Source organism: Sus scrofa, chromosome 11 (genome assembly GCF_000003025.6).
Source record: "Sus scrofa isolate TJ Tabasco breed Duroc chromosome 11, Sscrofa11.1, whole genome shotgun sequence".
Classification (NCBI taxonomy): Eukaryota; Metazoa; Chordata; class Mammalia; order Artiodactyla; family Suidae; genus Sus; species Sus scrofa.
This window is the reverse complement of record NC_010453.5, coordinates 71,140,388-71,168,355: the sequence shown is the minus strand read 5'-3', so window position 1 is coordinate 71,168,355 and position 27,968 is coordinate 71,140,388. Positions and strand designations below refer to the sequence as shown.

Here is a 27,968-nt window from a genome sequence, read left to right as displayed (position 1 = left end):
TTACTTTCTTTAAAAAACTACACAACAAAGACTGTGCAGATACTTTAAATTTTATTATTTCCTCACAACAAATTCATGATGAAATGTTAAGCTGTACCCAATTCCAGAGAATACACGCGCATTTAGGTTTTCTTCTTTCTTCCTCTTGCACTTCTGCGTTTCCCCCTTTTCTTCCCAAATACAGACCTGGCCGTCACCAGGAGGGGCTTGGCCTCCTCTCCATCATCATCGCTGGAGCTGCTCGCTGCGGCACCTGTGTCTCTCTGGGGAGCTGGCGGCACGGCACTCCGAAAGCCTGGAGGGCTGGGTCCTGACTGTGCCGCAGCTGGTCCCTTCTGCCTCTCCGTGAAAGGGAAGCTTTCTGCATCCTCGCTCGATGAGGCATCGGACGACTGCGAGAGGTAGGCCTCCCCTAAAAAGCCACCACGTTCATGCTTGGAAACCGAAAGCCTCTTTCTTTTCGGGCTGGATGAGTCCTGCCATCGCTTCACTGAGCCTCTCTTCTGGGTCTTCCCTTTGGCCTCATCCAGAAACTCAGAGTCCTGTGCCATGGCAACAGAAGCTGCTTCCATCTCACTGGCTGCTTCTTCTCTTTCTTTTCTCAGCATACACGTCACTGCTCTGTTAAGTCTCTGGCTCTTAATGCCCTTAGACTCCTGTCTTTCCTGCTGAGCTAATCTAAAGAAAGAGTCAATGCGGAGCTGGGTCTAAAAAATGAAATCAAATAATAATAAATCAGACAAGTAAGTAAACTTTCCAAAGCAGATCAGAGAGCCCCACCTTGACTGTTGGCACTGGACGGGAGGAGTCCTTCGGAAAATGCTAATTCATCCTCTCTCAAAAGTTCACCTCTCCCCAGTGAATGACTGGCAGTAAATTGGACTTTCAAGATCACCCCTGAAGCAGTGCTGGTACCACCTCTGTCAATGGAGTCCTCCAGGCACACATCAAGAATGAAATCCCTCCTTCAGCGTTTAAAGAGTTAAATATTTTTCAGGGGCCAGATAGAGCATCTTCTTTCATTAGAGGGACATATTTCTTGGGGTCTGTTTCTAAGTTCTACTCTTCCCTTCTTTTAAAAACACTATCATCACATGACACCTTTAGGAGGTAATCTCACTGTATTACATATTAGGAGTCATAAGAAATAGTCCCAGGGTTCCCGTCGTGGCTCAGTGGTTAACGAATCCCACTAGGAACCATGAGGTTGCGGGTTCGATCCCTGGCCTTGCTTAGTGGGTTAAGGGTCCAGCGTTGCCATGAGCTGTGGGGTAGTTCGCAGACGCAGCTCAGATGCTGCATTGCTGTGGCTCTGGCGTAGGCCGGTGGCTACGGCTCCAATTAAACCCCTAGCCTGGGAACCTCCATATGCAGTGGGAGCAGCCCAAGAAATGGCAAAAAAAAAAAAAAAAAAAAAAAGAAAGAAAGAAAATAGTCTCGACTTTTGTTCAGCAAATTCACTTTCCAGAAGACAGTCTTAAAAAACAGTTACATTTGGGAAAAGTTAAATGCCTCATGGTCATCATCACAGCATTACATATGAAAACTTGAAAATCCAAGGTTCACAAAGTGAAGTAAACCAATTAAGTTAAATCTCTGATGAAATGCAATCTGGCCACTTGAAACAATGAAAGCTATGCAGTATACAGAAAAAAACAAAACAAAACAAAACAAAAAAACTTGCCTTAATGGAGTTATTTATATCAAATTGCACTTACGTATGATAAAAAAATACATGTGGGAAGAAGGTGAAAAAGAAAATAGACCTAATTGTCAACATCTGTGTTAGACGAAGCAAACAATGAGTAACTCTTTTTTTTTTTTTTTTTGTCAGGGCCGCACCAGTGGCACATGGAGGTTCCCAGACTAGAGGTCAAATTGTAGCTGTAGCTGCTGGCCTAGGCCACAGCCACAGCAACGCCAGATCCCAGCCGTGTCTGTGACCTACACCACAGCTCACGGCAACACTGGATCCTTAACCCACTGAGCAAGGCCAGGGATCGAACTTGTGTCCTCATGGATGCTAGTCAGATTCGTTTCTGCAGGAACTCCCAATGAGTAATTTTAACGCATTTTTTTTTTGCTAATTTTGTGGAAATAAACTAAATATTAACTTCTACAATGAAAAGGGAGAAAGGTATTACAACAAAATTTATCTGAAATTAAGGAGTCATCAGTCACTAAGCCAATTAGTTTTCCTTGTTGGCTGGTGTACATTACCAGTACAGAAAGTCAAACAGGAGTTCCTGTCGTGGCTCAATGGTTAATGAACCCGACTAGTAACCGAGAGCTTGCGGCTTGGATCCCTGGCCTCGTCCAGTGGGTTAAGGATCTGGCGTTGCCTTGAGCTGTGGTGTAGGTCGCAAATGTGGCTCGGCTCCCACGTGGCTGTGGCTGTGGCTGTGGCTGTGGCGTAGGCTGGCGGCTACAGCTCCAATTAGACCCCGAGCCTGGGAACCTCCATATGCCGTGGGAGCAGCCCTAAAAAGCAAAAACCAACCAACCAACCAATCCTTAGTGACTTGTATTCTATTTTAAGTAAGAATTCCAAAGTTGGAGTGAATACGAAAGGATGTCCAAGCTCGGCCCTGAGAGTGATACTGGAAAACGAAGAGAGTCCAATTTTCCCATTTTCTGTTTTCCTCTGTTCTCTAAAGTACAATAATTTTAAGATGTGTCTTATATGCCCTAAAATAAAAGAGTAACTAGTCTTTAACAGCTGGCCCTCACAGCCTTCCTAAATTTATTCTCTATCCTGAACTTAGGAAAAGAGCTGCCACAATTACCTGCTGAGCATTCAGTTGCTTTAATACTGGAAACAGAGATTCATCTGTCTTCGTCCTGTTCCAGCCAAAATACCGCTGACAAAATATGCAGGCAGTTAAGACTCATACATGTTTTTCAAGATATTTAAACAAATAAGAAATAAAAAGATCCAAAGAACCCACCCTGATGCCATTCCCCCATCTCCCAAGACATTTTCATATTTATAAAGACTAAAACGGTAAAGGAGAAGAATAACAAAGCAAGTAACTCCAACACAACCATCTGGCACTGTGCACTTCTCCGCAGAAAACAAAAGAATCCACTCCCCTTTTAACATCGAAACCTCGTGACTATAAAAAAGGTTAATCTAGAATAAAAACAGACTCCTGATACTGCATACACTCCTGTGAGAGAAAAAGACGTAGTTAGAGTAACACGATGGAAAGCTTCAAAATACCTCTCCAAACTCTTATTTAAATCTGAATAAAAGAAGTCATAAAAAGAACAAAACTAATAATCCTTTCTATTCTTTCAGGATGAATACTTCAGTATGTTGGCGTACCTCCGAATGCTGACCACCACTTATTTCAAATAAAGAGCCTCTTTAAAACTAAAGAGATGATTTGCAGCAACCCAAGTGTCCATGGGCAGATGAACGGATACACAAAAAGGGGTCTGTCCACAGCAGGGAATGTGATTCAGCCTTGAAGAAGGAAGGGAATCCTGACCTGGATGCTACAGCTTGGATGAACCTTGAGGATATGCTGCTGAGTGAAATAAGCCAGTCACAAAAAGGCCTACACGGTGTGGCTCCACTTACGGAAGGTACTCAGAGGAGTTGCACTCACACCGACAGACAGCAGAATGGGGGGAGCCGGGGCCTGGGCGAGGGGAGCGAGGCGTTACGGCTTGATGGGTACAGAGCTTCAGTTTTACAAGACAGACAGAACACGGGGATGAATGGTGGCGACAGCTACACAACAGTGCGAACGCATTTAATAACCACGGAGTGGTGCCTTGGGATGGTTCAGATGGTAAGCTTTATGTTATGTGCATTTTGCTACCAAAATAATAATAATAATAACAACGCTAAAGAGGAGGGAATGAGAGGAGCCGCGGAGATAATGGCATATTGGGAAAAACTGATCCGGGTTCAGGGTGCAGAAGTTTTAAACCCAAACCCCTGAGGCGCTGGTGCTCGTGTTTCAGGAAGGGTTAGGATACTCTCGAATCTTGTCGAGGTCGGGGGTGCCCCACAGGAAGGCCCCCCTGGAGTCGTCCACCACCGGCCTGAGGTAGGCGTCCGCCACGGCCGGGTTAGGGAAGCCAGGGGCGAGCTGCAGCTTGCGTAACTTCTTTTTCACTTTGGTGTCGTAAGGATTAGGTCTTAGCTTCTGATTTTTTTGAGCTTCATGCCACCACTCTCTATAAGGCAAAGGAAACGAGTCTCCGTGAGGCAGTGAGACCTGAGAGCAGATGCACTGCGGATGAAGAGCTCGGCAGCATCTGGGGACATAAACTCAAGGGCCAGCTCCAAAACGCGGTGTGCCTGGCTTACCCGAGAACAGTGCTGTCATCTGTGTTATTAACCCAGCACAGGATGACGGCAAACGCTGCCCGAAAGCGGACTCCGGGCTCGGCACCGTGTTAACCACTCTACACCCAGTCCTACCTTTGTCCTCACCTCACCGACAAGGAAACCGACCTCCAGCAGGAGCCACTTGCTCAAGACCGCAGTTGGGGTACCTACACTCTCCCCGCAGAGCCCACGCTCATAAAAAAGGCACAGCTCCCCCGGGCCTCCTCAGCGGCAAAATGATGTGATGTGCCCATAAGACTTACCTCCAGTGAACGACAATAAGGAACCCAAGAATATTGAATAAAATGTAAAAATGCCAAAAAGATGGTAATTTTTTAAAATACAGTATATACCTTTACATCAAGTCTGATCCCAATAAGGAAAAAATGCATACATGTGGACAAAGAGAGAATAAGCAAATGGGGATGTTTAAAATAAAAAAAAATACTAACAGTTATTATTTTATTGTATGTTCTAGACAAGCAGACAGGTTAATTTTCTCCATGTTTTATTCCGTTTTCGGTTTTTCCATCATGAGCCTAAATGACTCTGGAGGCCTAAAGATGGCCACTCATTCTTGGAGCCTCCACCCAACAAGAAGTGGGGCCCATGCCTCCTGCCCTTGAGCCGAGCGGGCTCTGTGGGTGAGGAAGTGACACTGTACCAGGCCTTCGGAGACTGCCCTTTCCACTTCCTGTCTTGGAGTTATTTGCCTGGGAAGCAGCCGACCCGCTATGAGGAAGCTCCAGCTGGTGAGAGGGTCCAAGGGCCCCCGCCCCCAATGCCGGCTGGGCTCCTGGTCACAGCACCACTTGCCGGCCACAGGAAGCCAGCTCAGGTGGCCCCTCCAGCCCAGCAGAGGTGCCCCCAACACACATGCAACCAGGGGAGACATCCTTACACGGCCTGATCAAACTGCAGAGTCAGGAGCAAAATCTGTGACAGCTGCTGTTTGACCGAGGTTTAAGGTGGTTTGTAATGTAGCAATCAATACACAACCAAAAACTTTATACAATCAGGATAAACGAACGGCATCAAAGTTAGAAAGGTAACCAACCATAACCCTCTCTGATGTATGCATTCGGCAGAACCTAAAACACCCTGCATCTTGTGTTCCACCGCTTCACACACTCTTCAGTCTTAGGAACTGCCTCACAGACTTGCTCTCGGCCAGTGCGGTGCCTCGCCAGTGCGGGAGTGCCACCTAGCGTGTAAAATCCTAACTGCCGTCTTCCCACAGGATCACGGCCCAAAAAGGAAAAAAGAGATCCATCTTCATCAGTGTCATCAGTCCGCACAACACACTGTAGGCTCATCAAACCAAAAGGATCACTCTCCTTACAGCAAGAGGGCCAGGCACTTAAACATGAAAGACGGCAGAGCTCCCCCGGTGGCACAGTGGGTTAAGAATCCAACTGCAGCAGCTGGGGTTGGACCCTGGGCCAGCGCAATGGGCTAAAGGCTCTGGCATTGGTGCAGATGTGGCACAGGCCACAGCTGCAGCTAAGATTCAATCCCTGGCCTAGAAAGGTTCATTTGCCATGGGCATGGCCCCCAGAAAAGATTTTTTTTTTTTTGCCTAGAAGATGCCATCACAACCTATGTATAGATTTAAAACCTCTGAATTGCACTCTTTAAAGGAGTGAAATTTACGGTGTACCAATGATGTACTTTTTTAATGTCATCAAGGGGCAACCTCAGGAAAGAACTCCTTTCACAGTCATACTCACAACTAGCACCATCTCGGCATCCCCGAAAGTGAGAAGTGTCCCCAAGGAGAGCACAGCCCTGGGTTCCAGACGAAGGAGACGCCGCCGCTGAACACATCACAGGTGCCCACGGGCAGCGGCTGGTCCTGGCATTTATTCCTGAGCCCTCTCTGGCCGACCTCCCTCAGAACACTGGGCACCACAAGTACAGGCATGAGGGTGCTTCCCGTCAACCCAAGGCCTGGGAGCTCCCGAGGGCACAGCTTGTGACTGGGTCATCGCTCCCGCTCCAGTCGAGCACGCTGTCGGCACACTGTAGCTACTCAACAAAATCTGAATGAATGGAACGCTGACTTCGACACTCCCAGGAAATCCCACAGGACTAGATCTCTTTAAACCTGGGTAAGCCTGGCTTATCCTCTTTAAAAATACTGTCCCTGATTTCAGCAAACTCTAGAAAAGGCAAAACAAACTTTAGTGCCCCAAACAATACCGCCTCTTGTTTTCTCAATGAACAATGATTTGTGACAATCCAGGATACAAATGGACTGTGACGTAAATAACGTTATAATATGGGTATTTATATATATAAACATCTGAATTGAAGAAATTAACAAAGAACTTACGAGAATTTTAGGAGAGGTTCCAGGCCATGTCCAGGGAATTCATTGAGAATTTCCATGGCTGTAACACAACCTACAGTTGGTATTCCTTCTGTATAATCACTTCCAAGTAAATAAGCCAAATTTATTAATTTGTTCCGGTCCAATCCTATACAAGTAAAAATGATTAGATATTTTTAAAATTTTTATTTAAAAGTTGTTTCATTAAATTATTAACATTTCTAAACATCATGAAGATAACATATATATACATAAATTCTCATCCAATATCCAAAGATTATTTCTTTTACTATTCAAAATAAGTTCTTTAAATGGCACCGTGTTAGAATCTTGCAAGGCTTCTCCAGCCTCATAAACTCTGACCCCCACACTCAGTTCTCCCCGTTCTCTGAACCTGAGTCACACACTCAACTGTGGCCTTAGCACCTCCACTGGGACGTGCAATGAGCATCTCAGAAACAGCCCCCAGCCCCAGATCTTCACACTCCCCCGGGGTCACCTGCTCCTGCCCAGACTCTCCTCTCATTACAGGTGGGGCCGTCCTGCCTGCTGTGCAGGAGGGGCCATCCTTGACCCCTGCTCTCCGCTCGCATCACAGCACGTGCAACCCCACCTGCTCTTGGTCCCTCCCCACCTCTGGGTTACCTCCTGCCATCCCCCTCCTCATTCCCTCGCACTCTGCCCTCCTGCCTGGCCTGCCGTCACAAAGGACTCCGGCTGGGAGCTCAAGGTGAGGACTGATTTCCTCTCAGTCCCGGAAGCTAGCAGTCAAAATTGAGGGGTCGGCAGGGCTGGTCTCTGAGCCTCTGTCCTGGGCTGGCAGGTGGCTGTCTCTCCATGTGACCGCACATGGTCTTCCCTCCATGACCTCATCTCTTCTTAGAAGGACCCTGGTCAGGCTGGATGAGGGTCCACCCTGACGACATCATGGAACCTTGGTCACCTCTTTAAAGATGCTATCTTCAAACACGGTCATATTCTGAAGCACAGGGATGAGGACCACAACACTTGAATTCAGGGAGGCACAATTCAGCCCTTAACTACCTTCCTGCTCCCCTAGAACACACCAAGCGGGCTTCTGCCTCAGGGCCTCTGCACATGCGGGCCTCCTCGTCTGACAAGCTCAACCCGGAGGCATCCAGCCCCAGCCCGAGCTTCCTCTCTCCTTCAGGCCCCGGCCTCAAAGGTACCTGCTCGTAGAGCCCTTCCTGACCAGAGGACCTGCCCTTCCTGGGGCTGCACGTCATTCTCATCTCTCTTTTACAGCTTTATTTTTCTACATGGCTCACCCCACCGTCCAGTTATGATTTATGTATTTATCATTTGTTTCTCCTGCTAGACTGTTTCATTCTCTGCTGTTTCCCCATCTCCACTGCCAAGAACAACAACGGGCACATAGGAATGACTCAGTGTAGCCGCTGGCTGAACAGGAGGAGGAAGGTCACTGCCAGAAACAAGAGACGACCGGCCAGGAGGCTCGGGACCCCAGCAGGAGCTACCCCACCACCTTCCGCTCACGCTGGACAGCTCGGGAAGCCAGTCAAATGTGACAGGGTCTGAAGACTAAAACTGCAGAAAGCGTCTAAGCATTCCTAGGGTTTCGATTCCTTGATTCTAAATTAAAAATCCTGTTCTTCTACAGAAGCAAAAGACCACATATAGAAAACCCTGTCAAGATCCACCGTTTCCAGCAATGCATCACTGGTGCCTTGGAAAGAAAGAATTCGTAACACAAACGCTGAAGGAAAGTTCCAGAAAGTAACCGTACTCTGACGTCTCACCTAGTTGGCTATGGAAGTCCACGTACTGGTAATACTCTACAAACTTGTTTTTATTGAAGAAGTTTTTATAGACGTGCCGTGCTCCGAACAGCCAGATGTCACTGTCATCAGTGATGGTTCCGGACGTTTGATCGCTCAGGTCCAGGATGGCGCACTGAGCCTCTGCTTCCATGGGAGCCTCGATGTAGGGGACGCCGAACAGGCGGAGCAGCTCCTGAGGCACGACAGGCACACACAGAACCCCCGCTGGCACCCAGCACCGGCCTCAACCCGGAGGCGGAAGCACGACTTAAACACGCAATTCAAGGCCCATCCCTCAGGTAAAGACAGCAGTAGGCACCGGTCAGGGAGGCCCAAGCTGTCCACCTACCTGGCTTTCGAGAAACATCTGTCCTGTCACGGTAGCGGCCACCCGTTCCTGCTGCTGTTTTTGAGCTTTCAGGGAATGCTGCTGTGCTAAAAGGTCGCTTTCCAGACTCGCCAGCTCCTCCTATAAAACGATTTCCTTTGTAGACAATTACATGTAATTACCCAACTCAGTTCCTTTGCTATAGAAATTCGCCTGTGTGTAGTCTGACTGAAATGACCAACAAGGCTTTTCCCCTCAGGAAGCTTTCCGCTTGGATTTCTGAGCACGTCTGCAATATCCTCAGAGTTCCCTCCCTACTCACACGCGCAGTGGGCACCATCCCAGCCCGCAGCCTACCCGGAAAAGGAAGGACGAAAGCGGGGATGCGCGCAAACGGCTCATAAGTATTCGGCCCGAGACTCCTGAAAACCCCGAAGCTACATAACTTGGCTTCCTTCGCAGTAAGTGAAAGCATGCCGGCACGTTATTACCAGATCGATATCTTGCCATTCATTGGGCGAGCCGCCTGCAGCTCTGTCTGTTTCTTCGTGTGGCTCAATCCCCACAGCCTCACTCTCAGCGCTGCCTCTCCGGAGGCCCTCGGAGTCACCAGGGGCTCCCTCCTCAGGTCCTGTCGGCTCGTCCTCAGCTGGTCCTGGGGGAGGGCTGGACGCTTCGTGTAACTCAGCTGGAAGCTCATCACTGCTATCTATACTCTGCACTTCAATGAAACTCCCTGTACCAAAATAATAAGGTCACTTTATCTACAACTGAAATATTGAAATTACCCTGAAATCATCCCGAGCTTCCCAGAGTCTCCTGGAAAATGTTTTACCCTAAAAGAAAAGACCTGCATATAATAGAAAACATGTAGGAGTAGTACACTGTTATTAAATACATTCAGTAATAAAGGCCTACGACTTCAAAACAAGCCTTTTCAATTACATATCGTGGCACTCTCTTTGAAATTAAAAACCAAGCTTTCAGAGACTTGCATATTTGCTTTATACAAATATGTTCTCTATGTTAACTTTTATTTTTTTATTTTCTTTGTCTTTTCTAGGGCCACACATGTGGCAATATGGAGCTTCCCAGGCTAGGGGTCTCATCAGTGCTGTAGCTGCAGGCCTGCGCCACAGTCACAGCAACGCAAGATCTGAGCCTCGTCTGTGACCTACACCACAGCTCACAGCAATGCCAGATCCTTAACCCACTGAGCGAGGCCAGGGATTGAACCCGCAACCTCATGGTTCCTAGTCAAATTCATTAACCACTGAGCCACAATAGGAATTCCATTCTCTGTGTTAACTTTTAAAATTAACGGGTTTTAAAATCCACAGAGAACATCGAGATATGTAAACAATCATGGAGGCTGTTAACTGTGTTTTGATGCTGTTTCACTATGAACACAGTGAAGAATAAAGCTGTGACTTGGTAAAAAGAATCCTGGATAAGGACTCAGGAGAAACAGCTGTCCCTCCTGCACTTTCCTTCCCTGCTCTCTAGATATCTTTTCTTTTCTGTAACAAGTGTGTACTGATTCCCTGCCTTCACTTCCCGTGGAGGAGGCTGGGTCTGAGGACACACGCAGGTCGCAGGGGGCTGGGACCAAGGAGACGGCCAGTAGGACGGGGAGATGGTTACAAATAGAGAGCGAGCAAGTAAGTAAATACATCGAAGGCAATGGAAGGGTCCTCACTGTTAGAAAGGGAGATTATCAGAAGGCAGAGCCTAGAGTGAGGCTCGTGATGCTGGATTGGAACTGCAGACACGGGTGTGAACTCATGGGCATGTGCATGGCCCCACTAACAGGTGCCAGGGCCGGGATTCAAACCCCATCCAACTGGCCCAGAGCTGGAGCTGCTCCGTCTACACTCCACTGCTCTGTCCACGCTCTTGTCATCTCTGCAGGAGAGCTGAAGCAAGAAGACAGCATGTCACCCTCCCCAACCTCGGCGGGGACCGCCCTGGTAACTCAACTTTTAGCCATTCTACACGTGTCCACAAATAACCACAAAAAACACTACTGAAAGGACTTATTCTGGGGTCAGGAGTAAATTTTAGTGAGTAGACAATTTTGCAAATATGAAACTGCAAATAATAAGGAAGAACTGTATGAAGAGTGCATAGGTACAGATATATAATATACCTGTGTACGTACAGAGGGCACCAGAGACAGACAATGAGAGAGCTGTGCTCAAGCTAGTGGGGTAAGATGCCAGCCACTGAGGACCCGGGTGAGGGAAAGACAATGGTTTGAAATATTTTTTCAGCTTTTTAAAATCTGTTAATTATTTCTAAATAAATAGTTCAAAAATTAAAGGAAATCTTCTTTACCTTCTCCAACTAGGGCACGTGCTCCCTTTAAAAACAGCAACAACAGAAGAATGGCAAAGCAGGCAAGGTCAAGATTCCACTACTGGCTGTGTGTCCTTGGGAGAGTCCCTCGACCTTTCTGGGTCTCTGGTTCATCACCTGAACAGAGTGGGGTGTGGGCTACACTAAAGTCTCTCTCGGATCCTGCAGACACGAGGTCTACTTCCATCTCGAAAGAGCATGAGCACCTACCGTCAGATTCACTTTCTTCAGAGTCGTTTTCCATTGGTTCCATGGTCTCTGGAGCTGAAATTAAACCCTGGCCTGCAGGTTCAACGACCTCATGTTCTCGGATGGTTTTCAGGAAATTCTCACGCTCCCTGGCGTTAAGTGAGGCCACTTTTCCTAAGTGACTCACTGTCTCTAAAGGTTCACCTGGCGTGTTCCGGGATTCCTGCAAGCTGATGGCACCGCCAGCTTCAGCAGCAGGGGTTCTCTCATGTTCTGTCTCATCATCACTTGAAAGAACAGAGGTATTGTATTTACTCTCAGGCGGAGGAAGAGCTTGTTGTAGCTCAGGCACTTTGGTGTCCGTTTCATTCCTTGACACAGAACTGGGACTTGCAGGAGGTGTTGGTGTCACCTCTGGGCCACTCTGGAGCCCAGGTGCAGCCCCAGGCAGCAGCACCGTGGTTCCTAAAGGAACCGGATCCTTTCCATCCTTAACTGGAGACTCACGGCTTGTCTGAAGGGCTCCCTCCTCTGGGTCACTCAATGGGGTCTGTTCTCCTGGGACGGTGGATTCGCTGCCTTGACAAAAGCCAGCGCCCAGTAAAGGAGCCGGGGCCGCCCGTTCTCGGTCGCTCTCGGCGCTGGCCACACGCACCCCAGCGAGGCTCACACAGGCTGAATGAGGTGCCCCTGTCAACAGCGGGGCTTCTCCGTCTCTCGCTTCAGGCCCTTGGTCGGTTTCCTCGTCAGAGCTGCTCGCCAGCAGTTTCCTTGGTTTTCTGGCCCCTGCCCCTCTGGCCTGCTGGTGGCTGCCCTCTCCATCACTGTCCTCGAGGGCTCTCTGGATGGCCAGGAGAGTCGGCGGCGACACAGAAGCCTCACGGGCAGCAGGCATGCTGTCCCCATCACGGCGCCCCGCAGCCGCAGCCTCGGCCTCCAGCTCCTCCTCTGAGCTGCCTCCCAGCAGCGCAGCCTGCAGGGCCCGTAAGGTTCTCGGGGAGGGCGGGGACGCCCTGGGCTCCGCATCTGGGGTCAGTGTTTCACCCGGAGAGGACTTCGCGTCAAGAGACCTGCTGTGCACGGCATTGGCACTGCTGGTGGGAAGAGACGCCAATGCCCCTTGGGCCGCTTTCTTAGCTTGAATACCTTGAGGAAAAGGAAAAGGGGCTCACTCTGTGCCCTGACGCGGTGACAGCGCGCTTCGGGCCAGAGGAGGGAGAGTCCTGGGTCTCTCACGAAGTCACAAATTTTCATGCAATCAGCAGCTGAGAGTTCATTTTGAACTGGGCTGATACAACACTAGGTAATACATTAATAGCTATATACATTTATTACTGCCTTCAATTAGGAGTCATATTATCTGGGGTGATAGCTAGAAGTTGGAGGCATGACATATCTTTGGTTTTTAACCATCAAATAAGTGATGGTACCTAATACCTTTGATCAAGATGTAATGGGAAGTATCTTCGGAGACCACTCTCCTTGATTCCACCTCCTTCAAAAAGCCCCCTTCATCTTCATATTGCCTTTGGATTTGTCCTGAATGTTGTTGATTCATTTCCTTCTGGACATTTTCTATGTGTTGATTTAGATAGTTTTTTTTAAGCAAGCCTTTGAGCTGGTACTGAGAAAAGTCATTGGATTCCTAAAGTAAAATAAGTAAACAATTATTTTTATATTAAATACGGATAATAGCCCATCTTTTTCCCCCACAGAGGATAAAGAACAGGTGATTTTTTTCATTGGTGGTATTTTTACACTAGAAGAAAAATGTGAATAGTAGGGAAAAGCTATAATTACCTTGTTAAGGAATAATCCTTCAAATAAAAACAACTGGCAAACGAAAGGAAATCATGGATCCTGTTTATGATTTAATCTTTTACTCAAAAAAAATTTATTGAGTATGTCATACACGCCAGGCACTGTGACATTTTGATTATAGCTTAACAGACAGAATATCCTTCAGGAAACACCGGAAGTGCCCAAAGCAGTTCTAGGTCCAGAAAAGACACATAGTAATTCACTGAAATCACAGCTATTAATAATACTTAATATGTATAAACCACCTCTTGAGTAACACTTCTTCTTCTAAGGGTTTTTATATATATTATCCCGTTTGATTCTCAGCCACCGATGAGACAAATGTCATTACCTCCACTCCACACATGAAGAAACTGAGACTTAAATAGCGTAAATAACCTGTCTAGAGCTACATAGCTAGTAAATGGTAGATCCAGAGTCAAAAGCAGTTGCCAAGCCTTGTGCTATATTGCTTCTTTTCTTATTGGGACTATTACTCTTACTACTCAGCAACATTACTGTTATCGATACTGCATTTGCCCAACGTACGGATAACACAAAGGTCCAGCCTGTGACCGAGTACCTCCCGTAGCTACCAAAATGACAGACCCAATGAGCTTGCACCACCCTGCCCTGGCCCACTGATGCCAGAGGCTCTGTGGTGGCAGAAAGAATAAATGGAGCACATCATCAGAGACTCTCTCCCTCATCCTTCCCACTGGTGTTTACATAATCCAAATTCCATTTCCTCAAAGACCAGCCAGAGATCCTTTTACACTCAAGAAAGAAAATGCTAGATTGACAGACTCCGCCTGGATTTTTCCCCTGAAATGAGAATAAATTTACTTTCGTTCTTTGTATATCATTTCTGTACACCTTAGCATCTTCCTATGTTCACATTCTTCTTGGAAAAACAGAGAGGAGTGATGGGAAAAGAAATAGCTCCTGCCTTTTTCATATTTTTGGTATTAAGAAATGTTCAAAAATCTATTGAAAAAAAAAATCTACTCATTAGGAATAGAAATGCTACAAACTTTACATTCTGTCCGTAACTACGGTGAGCTGAAGGAGAACAATGCTAGAACAAACAGGCTGTAACAGCAGAAAGGAACCCAGAACTCATTCACCAGCCGAAGACAGTCACCTGTGCTGCAGCACGAACGGGAGACGCACACGACAGAACCCAGCTGCACACATCGCCCTCTCCTGGGTGTGATGGCTGTGAAGCCCCCATGAGATGCTCCAAGTTGAGACACTTACCACTAAATTCCCTATTACCACTGCCCAGAAAGAAAAGACCCACCTGCTTTTCTAGGGCTGCAGAGCAAGAGGTACCTGGAATCTCAAGTCGGCACAGGCCCTTCCACTGTGATTAGGTTCTGTATTACTGTTAACAGTCACCATGTAGAGTGTGGGTTAAAATAACTTTTATGAACTCATCGACAACTGAACCACGAAGCATACACTGGGCACTTGCTGTGTGAAAGATATTGAGCTAAGTGCTGAAACTACAAGAGGTGAGCCAGGTCGGCATAGCTGGGTGCTACGAAGCCAGAGGCGCTTAATTTGCGATGTGAACACAGAGCAGAAGGCAAGACCTGGCCTCCGTGGAAAGTCAAGAAAGGCTTCTTTGAGTAAGTATGCCTAAGCTCAAACTTATAAACACATGACGCTGCACAGGATCTCCGAGATACACAAAGGCTGTTCACTGGACACGAACGAGTATTGTGTAAGAAATGCTTATCAATTTTTTCTGTTTTTCTAATGCCGAATTCTGCTGACATTCTTAATTCTAAACATTAATGTGCTGTTGTATACGTCACCTCTGGCATTGGTTCAAATAATGTTCTTCTTCGCTTGGTAAATTCTTTCATATCAGTCAAGATTTCATGCTTTATTTCAGGGGGCAGGCTGCTGAAGTCTTCAGACTCAATATCCACTGCTTGAGGATTATGAAAGAACTCTTCCTGTAAAGAGTAAGACGTAACATTTGTCTTCACCAAAACTGCTCTCACTCGCTGCATTAATCATGCAGGACCTCCACAGGCTGGAGAATCTTGCAGTTTCAGCTCAAAAGTCTTCTACCAGACACACCAAAATAACATGAACATACAAGAAACAGGGAACCTAGGAATCAAAGAATGTTACCCACTATTCTGAGAAACCTGGAAAAAATTTCAAAAAATTATATATACAGTACAACCTAATTTGTAAAAACGTTAGTCATTAAAATATGTGTGGTGGGGGTTCTGAAACATACGAAAAGGTTCTCCGACCCTCCTCTTGTCTGATTCCCTTCCCACCAAGCAGGGGCTGGTCTTCACCAGCTGCTCGTGAACAGAGCGCCGTGGAAGGGAGGCTGTGAATCTCCCACGGCCGGGCCAATGGGCAGCACGGGGCCTGCTGGCCCTGACACAGCACCACGCTGGGCAGGAGCTCAGGTCACACGGAGAAGGGGCCACAGGCAGGTGTTCTGGCTGATGGCCTGTGTCGGTCACTTGGCACACGGGTGAGGAGAGGAGGCCTTGGAGGGGACTTCAGCCTCAGCTACTGACCACACCTGCACGGGAGCCGCTGAGAGGGACCTGCCTCGCTGAGCAACTCAACCCCCGGAACAGCGAGAGATGATGACGATAAAAGCCTGTTTTCACACCACGAGATTACACAGCAATTGCTAACTACACATATGCACAGACATGCATCTTCACACACACATACACATGTACCCTTGACACACAGGCACGCACACACACACACACACACACACACACACACACACACACACACACTCTCTCTCTCTCTCTCTCTCTCTCTCACACAGGGATTCAACTATATGGGGGTGGGAGGGGTACTAATATACAGCAAGATGTTACTGGAAAAGTTATTTATGGGTGATATGCTTTCCATACCTTCACACAAGCATGTGTTACTATGTATATTTATTTACTGGTTGACTGTATCTAGATATGCATAATTACATAAATATGTATTGAGTGTATGCATATTTTAATTTTTTTAAATTATTTTTTGGCTGCACCCGCAACATATGGAAGTTCCCAGGCCAGGGATCCAATCCAAGCTGCAGCCACACCAGATCCTTAACTACTGTGCCACAATAGGTATGTCTGTATATTTTATATATACACATATATTCACATGCATATATATGTATGTATGTATGTATACACACACACACAATAAAGAAGGTATTTGTCTGGAGTTCCTGTTGTGGCTCAGTGGAAACAAATCCAACTAATCTCCATGAGGATGAGGGTTCAATCCCTGGCATCGCTCAGTGGGTCTGGCACCTGGCATTGCTGTGAACTGTGGTGTAGGATGCAGGTGCAGCTCAGACCCCAATTGCTACGGCTGTAGTGTAGGCAGGAAGCTGCAGCTCGAATTCGACCCCTAGCCTGGGAACTTCCATATGCCATCAGTGTGGCTCTAAAAAGAAAAAAAAAAAAAAGGAAGAAGAAGCAGCTATTTGTCTCTTATAAAGAACATTCATAAATGCATACTACCTCATTAAAATGAATCATGTCATTCATTTGAAATAATAAAATAAATCCTGAATTCAAAAATTATTTAAATACCTGTAGTGCTTGCTTTTGAATCATTCTTTCTTGCCATTCTTTTTCGTCTTCCTCTTCTGAACTGAAAGTCAAACATACATTTATAACATCTATGATTTAATGACTGCTTATAAAAATACTTCTTGAGCGCAAGGTGCTGCTAGTTATAGGAGGTACAATGGAGAATAAGATCCTAGGAAATGTGCCATCTTTGGCCTCCCAGTCTGGTGGGGAGCCTTGTAAGTGAGCAATCACAAGGCTCTAATACCTCCCATCACCAGGGCAGTGCAGGCTGCCAAAGGTGCGACTAAGTGTCATCTCACCCCGATTTGGGTCACAAAAGCTTTCTGAAATCTGCAATCACACTGCTTGAAGACGCACGTAACTGAGGGGTTGAAGTGTTGTCTTAAAAGAAATGAGAAGCTAGGAAGTGCTTTAGGCAAGGAAAGGACAGTATCAGATTTGGGTTTTAACAGGTTCTACACCACAGTGCAGGGTCTGGGCTTGGCGGGGAGGGGTCCTGGACAAAGGGTAAGATCAAAGACAGAGACAGAGAAGGAAGTGTGGGAGCCAGGGCAGCAACCTTGACGTGACGAAGGCAGTAATGGTGACTCGAAAGCTGCGTGGCCTCGAGGGGGCCCCGGGAAAGGAATGGGGGTGAGTGGGGGCAGAGACAAACTGGCCCTTCCTCTGCACTTCAACCAGAGAAGCGGCTGACCAAGAGCCAGGTGGAGGAAGCGTGCAGAGGGGAGTCGGAGCAGCCAGCGTCCCCAGACAGCAGGGGGGTGCAGGCACCGTGTTAGGCTGAGACCCACAAAGCACCCACTGCTCGTAGCAAGGAGGCCCTCGTGCGGAGACGTTCGGTAGGATGGTGTGAAAGAGAAGACCCGGGGCTGAGAAGCAGGCAGAGGCTGCACGCGTAAGCAAAGCGGGAGAAAAACCCAAAGCCTCATCTCCACGACTTCCAAATGCAGAGTGTCAGCCCAGGCTCCACAGAATGAAAAACAGCAGACCACCAAAACACAAAAGTAAGAAATAAAAAACTCAGTCTTTAAAAAATATTCTAAAAGGTGTCAAGAATGCGTATTTCAGCTGTGCCTTACCAGGTAGATAAAACATAAAAGGTTTAAATCTGTCGGAATACAGCAATAACATTTTTAAATAATTAAAACGTTTACCTATTTTTCTCTTTCTCTTCTAAAGGTGGCAAAGCATAGATGTCATTTTCTCTTTGAACTTGAGTAAGACTGGGAAGGGCTTCCTCCCTGAAAAGCACACAGAGACTTACACAGAGATGACAGCAAGCAGGTCGGAGAGTCAGAAACGCCCTGCAATGACGACACAAACCCTGCTGAGGTGAGAAGGGGGAATACGGGGGCCATGACTCCTGCCCTCACTGACCAGCTGCCCAGGCCACTGCCGTGGGCAGGGCAGCTGCTGCTGCGGGCAGGGCAGCCTCCAGAAAGGGAGAAGCTGGTCTCTGCTCAACGAAGAGCTCTGGGAGAGTAAACCCTGGTTGCGGCTCTCTTCCAGGGATCAAACCCGTGCCACAGCAGCAACCTGAGCCACAGCAGTGTCAACACGGGACCCTTCATCCGCTGCACCACAGGGGAACTCCACACCACACTGCTGCAGCTTTTCTTTCTCATCACCCAAGCTGAGACTCCCCGAACAGAGAACTGTCACAACTTCAATTTACTAGGTCTCACGGACACCCTGCTGATTCCTCTCATTTCACCCTATATTTTCTACTTCGGACTAAAACTGGGGAAAGGGCATCGCAAAAATCCAATGCAAACACAGTAAACGTTTACATTAACCTTAAAAGGAATGTAATTTCCCTCTTGCCTTTTGCTTTTTAAGGCAGTTTTGACAACTTGTCTTTTCAAAAATGTTTTCAAAAGCTTCTCTGTAGTTTTTTTGGAGTCATCAGTTGCCAAGTCCTTTCTCTGCCTTCTCTTAGCCTGTGAAAAGGAAGGATATAGGATTTTACTGCAGGTATTAGCACATTAAAACATTTCTGTGTGTTTTTTCCCCATAGAATTCAGTTTGTCTGAGTTTTCAGACCATGGTTATTTTAGTATTTTCTCCTAGTTGCTATTTGAGTGAATGTCTTCAGGTTTCCGCTGTGGAAAGGACTTTCAGAGTTTCCAAGGGTTACTTAATGGACTGACTACTATACAATATATTTGGGAAACTATTCATTTATTTCAGTTTCTTGTAAATGTCCTTTCATGTCCCCAAGAAGCCTAAAACTTAATGATGTATAATTAAGTTAATGCTTCCCCAAAGAGATTATTAAATTTTTCGGTAAAATGCCAGTTTTGCCAAAACCAACTGCTGCTAGTTTTTATAAACATGTATTACTCATATGTAACTCCACATTCAAGATTATGTCATTAGAAATCCTAAAATGTATAGAAGTATCTTGTAAGAAATGTCCAAATAGGGAAAAGTGGAATAGGTTCTGTGCTTACAGTTGAACACAAGGCAGAAATGCCGAAAGACTCTTTTCCTTTTCTTTAAATTGAGATGGAACTGCCACACGAGACTGTAAGTGTAAGGTGGACGGCGTGTTGATGATTTATATACGGCCGGCTGATGGCTACAGCAGGGCTAGTTAACACCTCTACTGCAGGCGGGCCGGGGGGGGGAGTTAGGGAGATGCTGTTAAAAGGTACAAACTCGCATCTGGCGGAAAAATAGGTTGTGAAGTTCTCTTTTCCTTTCTAATCCTTCCAAAGAGTCCCTGGTACTGAGCACGCCTTAGAGAACTGAAAGCTGCAACAGTCAAGTCTACAGTTTTCCCTGAGTTAATGTTCCCAGGCAGTTACGAATCCTTACTTTTGTCCTATATCCTCACTTAGGCAGTATCTGTCTGACATGATTATATGGTCATGAGCTGACATTTTTAACATATAAAAGTCATATCTAAACAGGTGTTGTCCTTCGGGGAGTACACGATGACGCCAAAGCTCACGACATGGCTCAAACATCGTTTTGAACTACTTTCAGAATAAAGAAACTTGGAGTTCCCTGGTGGCACAGTGAGTCAAGGATTTGGAGTTGTCACTGCTGTGCCTTGGGTTGCAGCTGTGGTGTGGGTTTGATCTCTGGCCTGGGAGCCTCCACATGCCACGGGCACAGCCAAAAACAAAAAAACAGTAAAGACGCCCACTCTTATTCTTTTATACCCTGTCCAACATCCTCCCTGATAACCCATTTTGGTCCCACTTGGTGCCACATTACACTGCTCACTCCTACAACCCAATTCTCCTTTAAAAGAAGGCTTGCTGTCACGGAGGATGTGCCTTCTAAGATTCAGGGAGGCTTGTCCCCCATGGGTTTCCTGTGATGCTCTGAATAACATGATTTGGGCAACTGGATGGACACCACCTAAGAAGACACTCCACAGGGAAAACTTTGTTTTAATTGTAGCGGTTTTAGTAAAAGTTAAATTTTATCATAGCACCCATGATATATTTTCAGAGACAAACCTCTTTTAAAAGTGTTTATTTGTTCAAGATAAATTTGTAAAGGTTGAATTAAATTAGATACATGTCAAACTAAGTCTTGATTTCCAAAATTCTGAGAAAATTTAAATCTTATATGAACTTTTCTTTCTAAGAGTGCGAAAAGAAAAAATACATTTTTTAAGTATTTTCTTTTTATGGCCACACCTGTGACATGTGAAAGTTCCCGGGCTAGGGGTTGAAGTGGAGCCACGGCTGGAGACCTACACCACAGCCGTAGCAACTCAGAATCTGAGCCACATCTGTGAGCTATACTATAGTTTGCAGCAACGCCGGATCCTTAGCCCACTGAGAGAGGTCAGGAATCGAACCCTCACGGTTACCAGTCATGTTCTTAACCCACTGAGCCACAACAGGAACTCCCAGAAAGAAAAAATAGATGGCTCTTACCAGAGTCTGTTTCTTCAACAGCGGAGCGTCCCCATCAAACACAAAAATAGGTCGAATTCGAAAAAATAAGAGTTTGCAGAGCCGGTGAAACAAGGTGAGGAGATGAGCATTTTCTATTGAGTTCCCGTGGCGATCCCGGACTCCTTTAAGTGCTTGGTTTAACCAAATGCTAATATCTACAAGAATTGTTAATGGAAAACAACTTGCAATTTCTTCCCTCACCCTCACAATTCCAAATTCCTAATGCCTGACACCACCCAAACACGGAAACTGAGCACTCTTCACAATTCACTTCAAACTGAGAAGTGCTTAGCCCTGATGGACTCTACCTAAAATCAGTTAATTTTATTTGGGCCCTGGTTACCGCTATTCACATCTTGAATTTTTAACTCTTACATACACGCCTCCTTTAAAAAGTCTAATTGCAAAGAATTGCTTCTTTTAAAAAACACTAGTGACCTGTATGGGATTTCAGTAAATTAACACAACTCTTCTGGAGAATAATTTGGCAATTCATAGCAAAGGAACTTAAAGACTTGCATCATTTGATTTTCTACCATGTCATGCATGTCACTTAATATCAAAATACTATTAAAAAAGAATAAAAAATAAAGTTAAAAAAAACTTAGGGACTTGTGGAGTTCACGTTGTGGCTAAGTGGTTAACAAGTCCTAGGAACCATGAGGTTCCAGGTTTGATCCCTGGCCTCAATCAGTGGGTTAGGATCTGGTGTTGCTGTGGGCTGTGGTGTATGTCGCAGACATGGCTTGGATCCCACGTTGCTGTGGCTGTGGTGTACACCAGTTCCCTAGCCTGGGAACCTCCATATGCTGCAGGTGCGGCCCTAGAAAAAGACAAAAAAAAAAAAAAACAAAACAAAAAACCTTAGGGACTTGTATTCTATTTTAAGTAAGAATTCCACTTCCAGACATTTATCCATCACACTTACAATAAGTTATTTATAAGATGGCCTGTTTATAATAATGAAAATATGAATAAAAGTTTACCAACAGGTCTTTTTAAAAATTAAGTTATGAGATACTGATTTACTGGAATCCAAGGATCCCTTAAAAATGGAAGCTGCAGAAGCACGTAAGATAGTCACAAAATATTAGTAAAGGATATAAAACAGGTTACGAAAGTATGGAAAGTATAATTCCATTTTTAAAACACACACAATGTTAACAATAAAGCAAGCTAGAAGTTCAGACCCCAAAATATTAAGAGTAATTATCTTCTACTGTCATTATATAACGGATTTATATTTTCTTCTTGGAGTTTTCCTGTATATGTAAACTTTACTAAAGAATGCTTTCTAACGAATTATTTTCTATTTGTTCACAAGAGAGGGACACAGCCCTCTGCTGGTTTCCCTGCTTTCAATCTCTGCCCACTCCCCTGACCCACCATTAAAGTGTGGTCTTTGACACTGCCCGCTCTCAGGCCGTCTCCTGTCCTCCTACACCTGCATGGCAACTGCCGCCCCCCACGCCACAACCCTCACAGCAACCCCCCTCCACATGCATATCTGCCCCCAAGCTCCCTCCTGACCCCAGAGCACACAGCCTCGTTGACATCACTGCCTGGTTGCAGATGTCACGTGACCAAAACCCAACGCTGGCATGTTCTCACCAGGCTGCTCAGGTCCTGTTTTGGTGGCTGTCATTCCCATCCACCTGAGCCACAACTCTAAGTCCCTCCCACATGCTCTCTTCATCCAAGAGGAGCAGCAGAGGTACTGGAAGATTTCTAGAATGTGACTTAGTGGACATGTGAGGTATTAAACCACAAGGAAAGCAGTTTTAAACTAGTCAGGACAGCTTCAGTGAAAGCAGAATGCAGCGGTAAGGACCGTGAGAAGTGGTCAGATAAAGGATCCACCTTGCAGAGTTCCCATCGTGGCACAGCGGAAACGAATCCGGACTAGGAGTCATGAGGTTGCAGGTTTGATCCCTGGCCTCAATGCTCAGTGGGTGTTGCCGTGGGCTGTGGTGTAGGTCGCCGGCTCAGATCTGGCACTGCTGTGGCTGTGGTGTAGGCCAGCAGCTACAGCTCCGATTAGATGCGGCTCAGATCTGGCACTGCTGTGGCTGTGGTGTAGGCCAGCAGCTACAGCTCCGATTAGACCCATAACCTGGGAACCTCCACATGCCACGCAGGTGCGGCCCTAAAAAGACAAAAGACAGGGAAAAAAAAGGATCCATCTTGCAAGTAGGATTTGCTGTTGATTTAGTTTTGTATTTTATGGGATAAATATTTCTAATTGGCTTGTTGCTGGCTGCTACACCATTTACAGATGAAATAGGTTTCTATTTAGCCCATTGCTTTAAATTTCATAATCAATAAGAAAATCTAATTTCAGATCAGTAGCTCTCAACTCTGCTATCCTTGGGAACTGGATAGGAAGCTTCTGAAATACAGATTGCTAAACACATGTACACCTAAAATTCTAAATCAGAGACTGAGCAGAGCCTTTTCTTTTTAAATTAATTATAAGTAGTGTCAATTTCCAGCCAAAGTTGAGAGCTCTAGCTTGAAATTCTTAAAGAAACACACAGAATTAGGTAAGCTGAAAATATTTGCATGATTTGACTTGTTTAATTTCAGTAAGTTTGTAAAAGGCAACATTAAATTTATCCAAGGGCTGAGAAAGTTAAATCTGCAGCAAAGCCAAAAATCATTTTACAGATAAGACCCAAAGGACCAATAACTCTCTGAAACAAAAAATAAATTACTTTAGCTCCACTGTTAAGCAATGTAAATTTTAATTAACCCCTATTAGTATGCATAGCCTAAAGAGAGTGTAATATTTGGTTAATAAACCTAAATGCATTTGACAAATGTTAGGTCCATAAGAGACAAGTTTAACTATTAATTCTTTATTATTTGACACCTTCAGATTGCGTAAATAAACAAGACACTCTAAAAAAGAGACCAAATAATTTATTTTAGGGATCCAAGAGTAAATTATGAACCTAGTATGTCATGGGATAATTTCTTCATTACAAATAAAACCAAAAATCTGAATATATTTCAGATACTTGAATTGGAATTCCCATGAAAATGAAGCAAAGCAAAATAAATTATAAAAGAACAAACAGTCTTACATATATATATGTGTGTGTACATATATATATGTGTGTGTGTGTACATATATATGTGTGTGTACATATATATGTGTGTGTACATATATATGTGTGTGTACATATATATGTGTGTGTGTGTACATATATATGTGTGTGTACATATATATGTGTGTGTACATATATATGTGTGTGTACATATATATGTGTGTGTACATACATATATGTGTGTGTACATATATGTGTGTGTACATATATATGTGTGTGTGTACATATATATGTGTGTGTGTACATATATATGTGTGTGTGTGTGTACATATATATGTGTGTGTGTACATATATGTGTGTGTACATATATATGTGTGTGTGTGTGTACATATATATATGTGTGTGTGTGTACATATATATATGTGTGTGTGTACACACATATATATATATATATGGTTACCCTTTTAACTGGAGTATCTTTTTGACAATCTCCTTTAAATAATGCATTCTTTCAGAAAGGCCTAATACCCCCATGAAAATTACTTCATGTCCCAAAAAAGCTTCAGAGTCTCCTGAAAATAGATAATCTAAGTTATATGCTTTCCTTTTATTTTGGACAACTTCCTAAAAAACTAGAATGCTGAACTTCACATGACATTCCAATTATTTTTACAAAGTATTAATTCTTCATATGGGCTGCAACGTAAAACGATCTAAGTCATGCTTAAGTTTTCAGGGTTCCTGACACTGAACTGTCTCTAGAAAGCAGGGACTTAAGGAACCACTGGAGGGCAGCACTAGCACGCGTGCTTATTTAAAAAAAACAAAAACAAACAAACAAAAAAACCCACAAAACAAAAACAAAAAAAAAACACCTTTCCTACAAGGTACCCGGTATAAAGCCAAAATTCATTACAAATGTATTTCAAAATTACTCACACTGCAAAAGATATAATCATCACCGTTATTATCACCTTACTTTATTTTTAGTTCACTTTTTTTTTGTCTTTTTTGCTATTTCTTGGGCCGCTCCAGCGGCATATGGAGGTTCCCAGGCTAGGGGTCTAATCGGAGCTGTAGCCACCGGCCTACGCCAGAGCCACAGCAACGCGGGATCCGAGCCACGTCTGCGACCCACACCACAGCTCACAGCAATGTCGGATCCTTAACCTACACTGAGCATGGAGGCCAGGGATCGAACCCGCAACCTCATGGTTCCTAGTCGGATTCCTTAACCACTGAGCCATGACGGGAATTCTTACCTTACTTTACTTTTTTAAAAAAATCAATGTTCCATAATGTATAAGTTGTCCTTATATTAAAGTCAATGGCTCCTTTCCCTGAATTCCCAAGTACTCTGACACTGCATTTACCGCCGGACAGCAATTATTTACATAACTCTCCTCTCCACCCAGAGCGTGAGCTCTTAGGCTCATGCTTCTGGAATGGAATAGAATACACACACACACACACACACACACACGAAGAATTAGAGAAAAGAAAAAGAAAATGAAGAATTCTTAACGAAGAACAAGATATCAAAATTTCAGAAACAGCTTTCACATGTTTTGGTAATGAAAAACATTTAATTTCAAAGATACAACAAAACAGCTAAACATGCACACAAACCACAGTCCTTAAAAATGTCCATCATAGAGGCTAGAAAGAATATAACTCACTGTATACGTTTTGAGATACACTCGCCGTTGTAACATATGAATTTCCTATTTCAAAACCCATAACAAAAAAATAACAACAGTTATTTTCTCTCTTTTTTTTAAGGAAATGGTAAAACATTCGCCCACACTTTTCTTCCTCTAGCAAACATAAATGCAGCAAGACCCAGGACAGCAGACAAAACTACCGGCAGGAAGTCTACTTCGTTTTCTCGTTGCTGACCTCCCAGCCAGGATGATACTTTTAAGATTTACAGTATTAACAGTGCCAGACACTGTTCTAAACTCCTTTCATTAAAATAATCCCCATAGTCCTCACACCAACCCTGTGTGTGAAGCTCATTGTCAACCCCACTCTACGGATAAGAGAATGAACGCATAGAGAGAGGTAAAGCACGGCCCCTGGATGATAAAGCCAGAACTCCAATCCAGAGCGGTGTGACCGCAAAGCCGAGGGAGAGGAGACGCTTGGTAAGGAAACGTCCCGAAGGAGATCCTATCTATACCCACCCGCCATGTGAGACCGTCTACCTACAAACGCCACTCAGCCCCACGGAGAACCGAAAGCAAAATCCTGGCGCCAATCACTGCCTCTCCCGCACTGACGCCGCGTAAAGGATACCCACGGCAAGGATCTTGCCCTCCAGCGTCTCCGGGTTGACCTGCCGCCCGGAGCACTCCAGCAGCTTCCAGAGCCCCTGGACTCCCATCAGGCAGGTGGTCCTCCGAGCGCAACGCGGGGGCGGGGTCGCGGAAGACCTTTTGCTCCAAGTGCTCCACAGCGGGCTGCGCCACCTCCCCGGATTCCAGGGTGGGGTCCCCCGCTCCCACTCAGCAAAGATGGAAAACAAGAGCCCCGCGGCTTTCCAGGGGAAACCGGCACCGACGACAACAGCACTTCCCAGAAGCTGACACTGACTCGCCGAAGAAAGACGGGGCGAGAGAAGGTCGGCAGTGGGGAGAAGCAGGTCTTCGTCTCGCCCAGCACTTTGGCCCAAAAATCTGCAAGCTTAACGAACGACTGGGGTGATGGCACAGTGCCCGCCAGATAAACAGCCAGAAAACTTGCCTCCCACAACTCCTGTCTCCTCCCGTGGTTCCGTAAACTCCCTCGAACTGGAGCCTCTCGGATTCCGTCTAAGGCGGCGCACAGGGCGGAAGTTCCGGCTCCCCCACTGACGTACATCCGCTGCGCCCGTGGCACGCCGGAAGTGAGGGAGCGGTTCAGCGCCAGTGTGTGTGGGTTGTCTGTGTTGTAGTTTCTCCACTCTGGTGTCCTGTGGTGGTTAAGCGTTGAAACCACGTGCGAAGCGTCTGCCTTCAAAGGTTATGGATTTTTAGGTGTTTTTCCCGTGTCGGTTTCTTCCCCCTGAGCTGCCGCTTGTGAAATCTTTTAAAACCAAGTATTTGTTTTACCCGAGTGGCGATAACAGAAAAATGGACGCTTTGGTTGGTGTTTTTTAAGTGCTAAGTCTTCGTTTGTCCCATAACTTGTAACTAAATAGTAATACGATTTAAATTCTTAACTCCTGAAATATAGTTTTCTCCGGCATCTAAAATTTTAGGATGTCACGGCTTGTAGGTCAAAAAATAGCAAGAAACTAATGCCAGAGTAGCTCCTGGAAAGGCGGTGGCTTGGACCTTCACGCCAAGATTCCCCGAAGGAACCACGTTACGGTGTTTGAATTGTTGGAGGCATTTTTTTTTCGAGTCTGTTTCTCCATCTGTAAACTGGACGAGCATAAAACCTGTCCTGTCTTGCAGGCTGCGTTCAATGAGAATCAGAGACGATGTTTGCAAAGTACTTAATCACTAGTAGTTACTAAATGAAAGCTTTATACATCGTGATTCAGATTTGCACTGTTGAAAATAGCTTCAAAATCAGTGAAAAGTTGATTAAAGATCAGTTTTTAGCATAGCTATTTTTATGCCCAAACAGATGATTCCCAGTAGCCTAGTTGACTTGACCTAGTCACAACTAATTTTCTGTCAGGGATAATACTGACAAAGTGCTTGTTTGCGTTTGCTCCATGTGTAAAGTAATACAGAGAACTGTTGTTCATGCATGTATATTATGGGAATTAATATAATTGCCTATTCATCGTCTATGCTCCCCCCAACAGAATAGACTGTAAATTTATTGAAAAAGTATTTTCTTGATTGTTATATACCCCACTGTTGATATTTAGCAGGAATAAATATTTATTATTTTATAAATAATTGCCTAAATGAGCACTTTCAGCCTTAGCTCTAAAACTCTGCAATGCATCTTACACCTTGTTGATAAAGAATTTTCCTCAAGAGTCAGTCTGATGTTAGTTCAGATCCTGTGAGCGATGTGATAACCCTGTGTTATGGGCTTAATTGTGTCACCCTCCAAAATCCCCAAGTTGAATCCCTAACCTCTAGTAGAATGTGACGATTTGGAGATAAGGCCATTTAAAGTTGATTAAGTTAAAATGAGGCCTTAGGATGAGTTAATCCAATCTGACCAGTGTCCCTATCAGAAGAGGAATCTTGGATACTCAGACACTAAGAAAGGTGCATGAGGAAAAACCGCGCAAGGACACAG

General features: G+C 45.2%; 1 protein-coding gene across 1 annotated transcript; it reads right to left on the bottom strand.

The window, feature by feature from the left end:
- Nucleotides 30–26,533, bottom strand: ERCC5 (ERCC excision repair 5, endonuclease). The gene is made up of 15 exons (XM_021065898.1): nucleotides 26,019–26,533; nucleotides 20,650–20,825; nucleotides 18,575–18,690; nucleotides 17,905–17,991; nucleotides 16,748–16,808; nucleotides 14,978–15,121; nucleotides 12,792–12,999; nucleotides 11,376–12,500; nucleotides 9,299–9,543; nucleotides 8,829–8,948; nucleotides 8,459–8,672; nucleotides 6,681–6,825; nucleotides 3,991–4,191; nucleotides 2,787–2,871; nucleotides 30–707 (listed from the first exon to the last, which is right to left on the bottom strand). The coding sequence occupies exons 1-15, from the start codon at nucleotides 26,104–26,106 to the stop codon at nucleotides 123–125; spliced, it is 3,600 nt and encodes a 1,199-aa protein (XP_020921557.1). The 5' UTR covers nucleotides 26,107–26,533; the 3' UTR covers nucleotides 30–122.

Bases quoted from the DNA above. Each gene is read 5' to 3' on its own strand.
- ERCC5 (XM_021065898.1), bottom strand. From the start codon at position 26,106: ATGGGAGTCCAGGGGCTCTGGAAGCTGCTGGAGTGCTCCGGGCGGCAG. The intron at 2,872-3,990 runs GTATCCTAACCC...AACTGCCTGCAT, and splicing joins GACCTCGACAAGATTCGAGA to ATTTTGTCAGCGGTATTTTG. The intron at 708-2,786 runs GTAATTGTGGCA...TTCATTTTTTAG, and splicing joins AGCAACTGAATGCTCAGCAG to ACCCAGCTCCGCATTGACTC.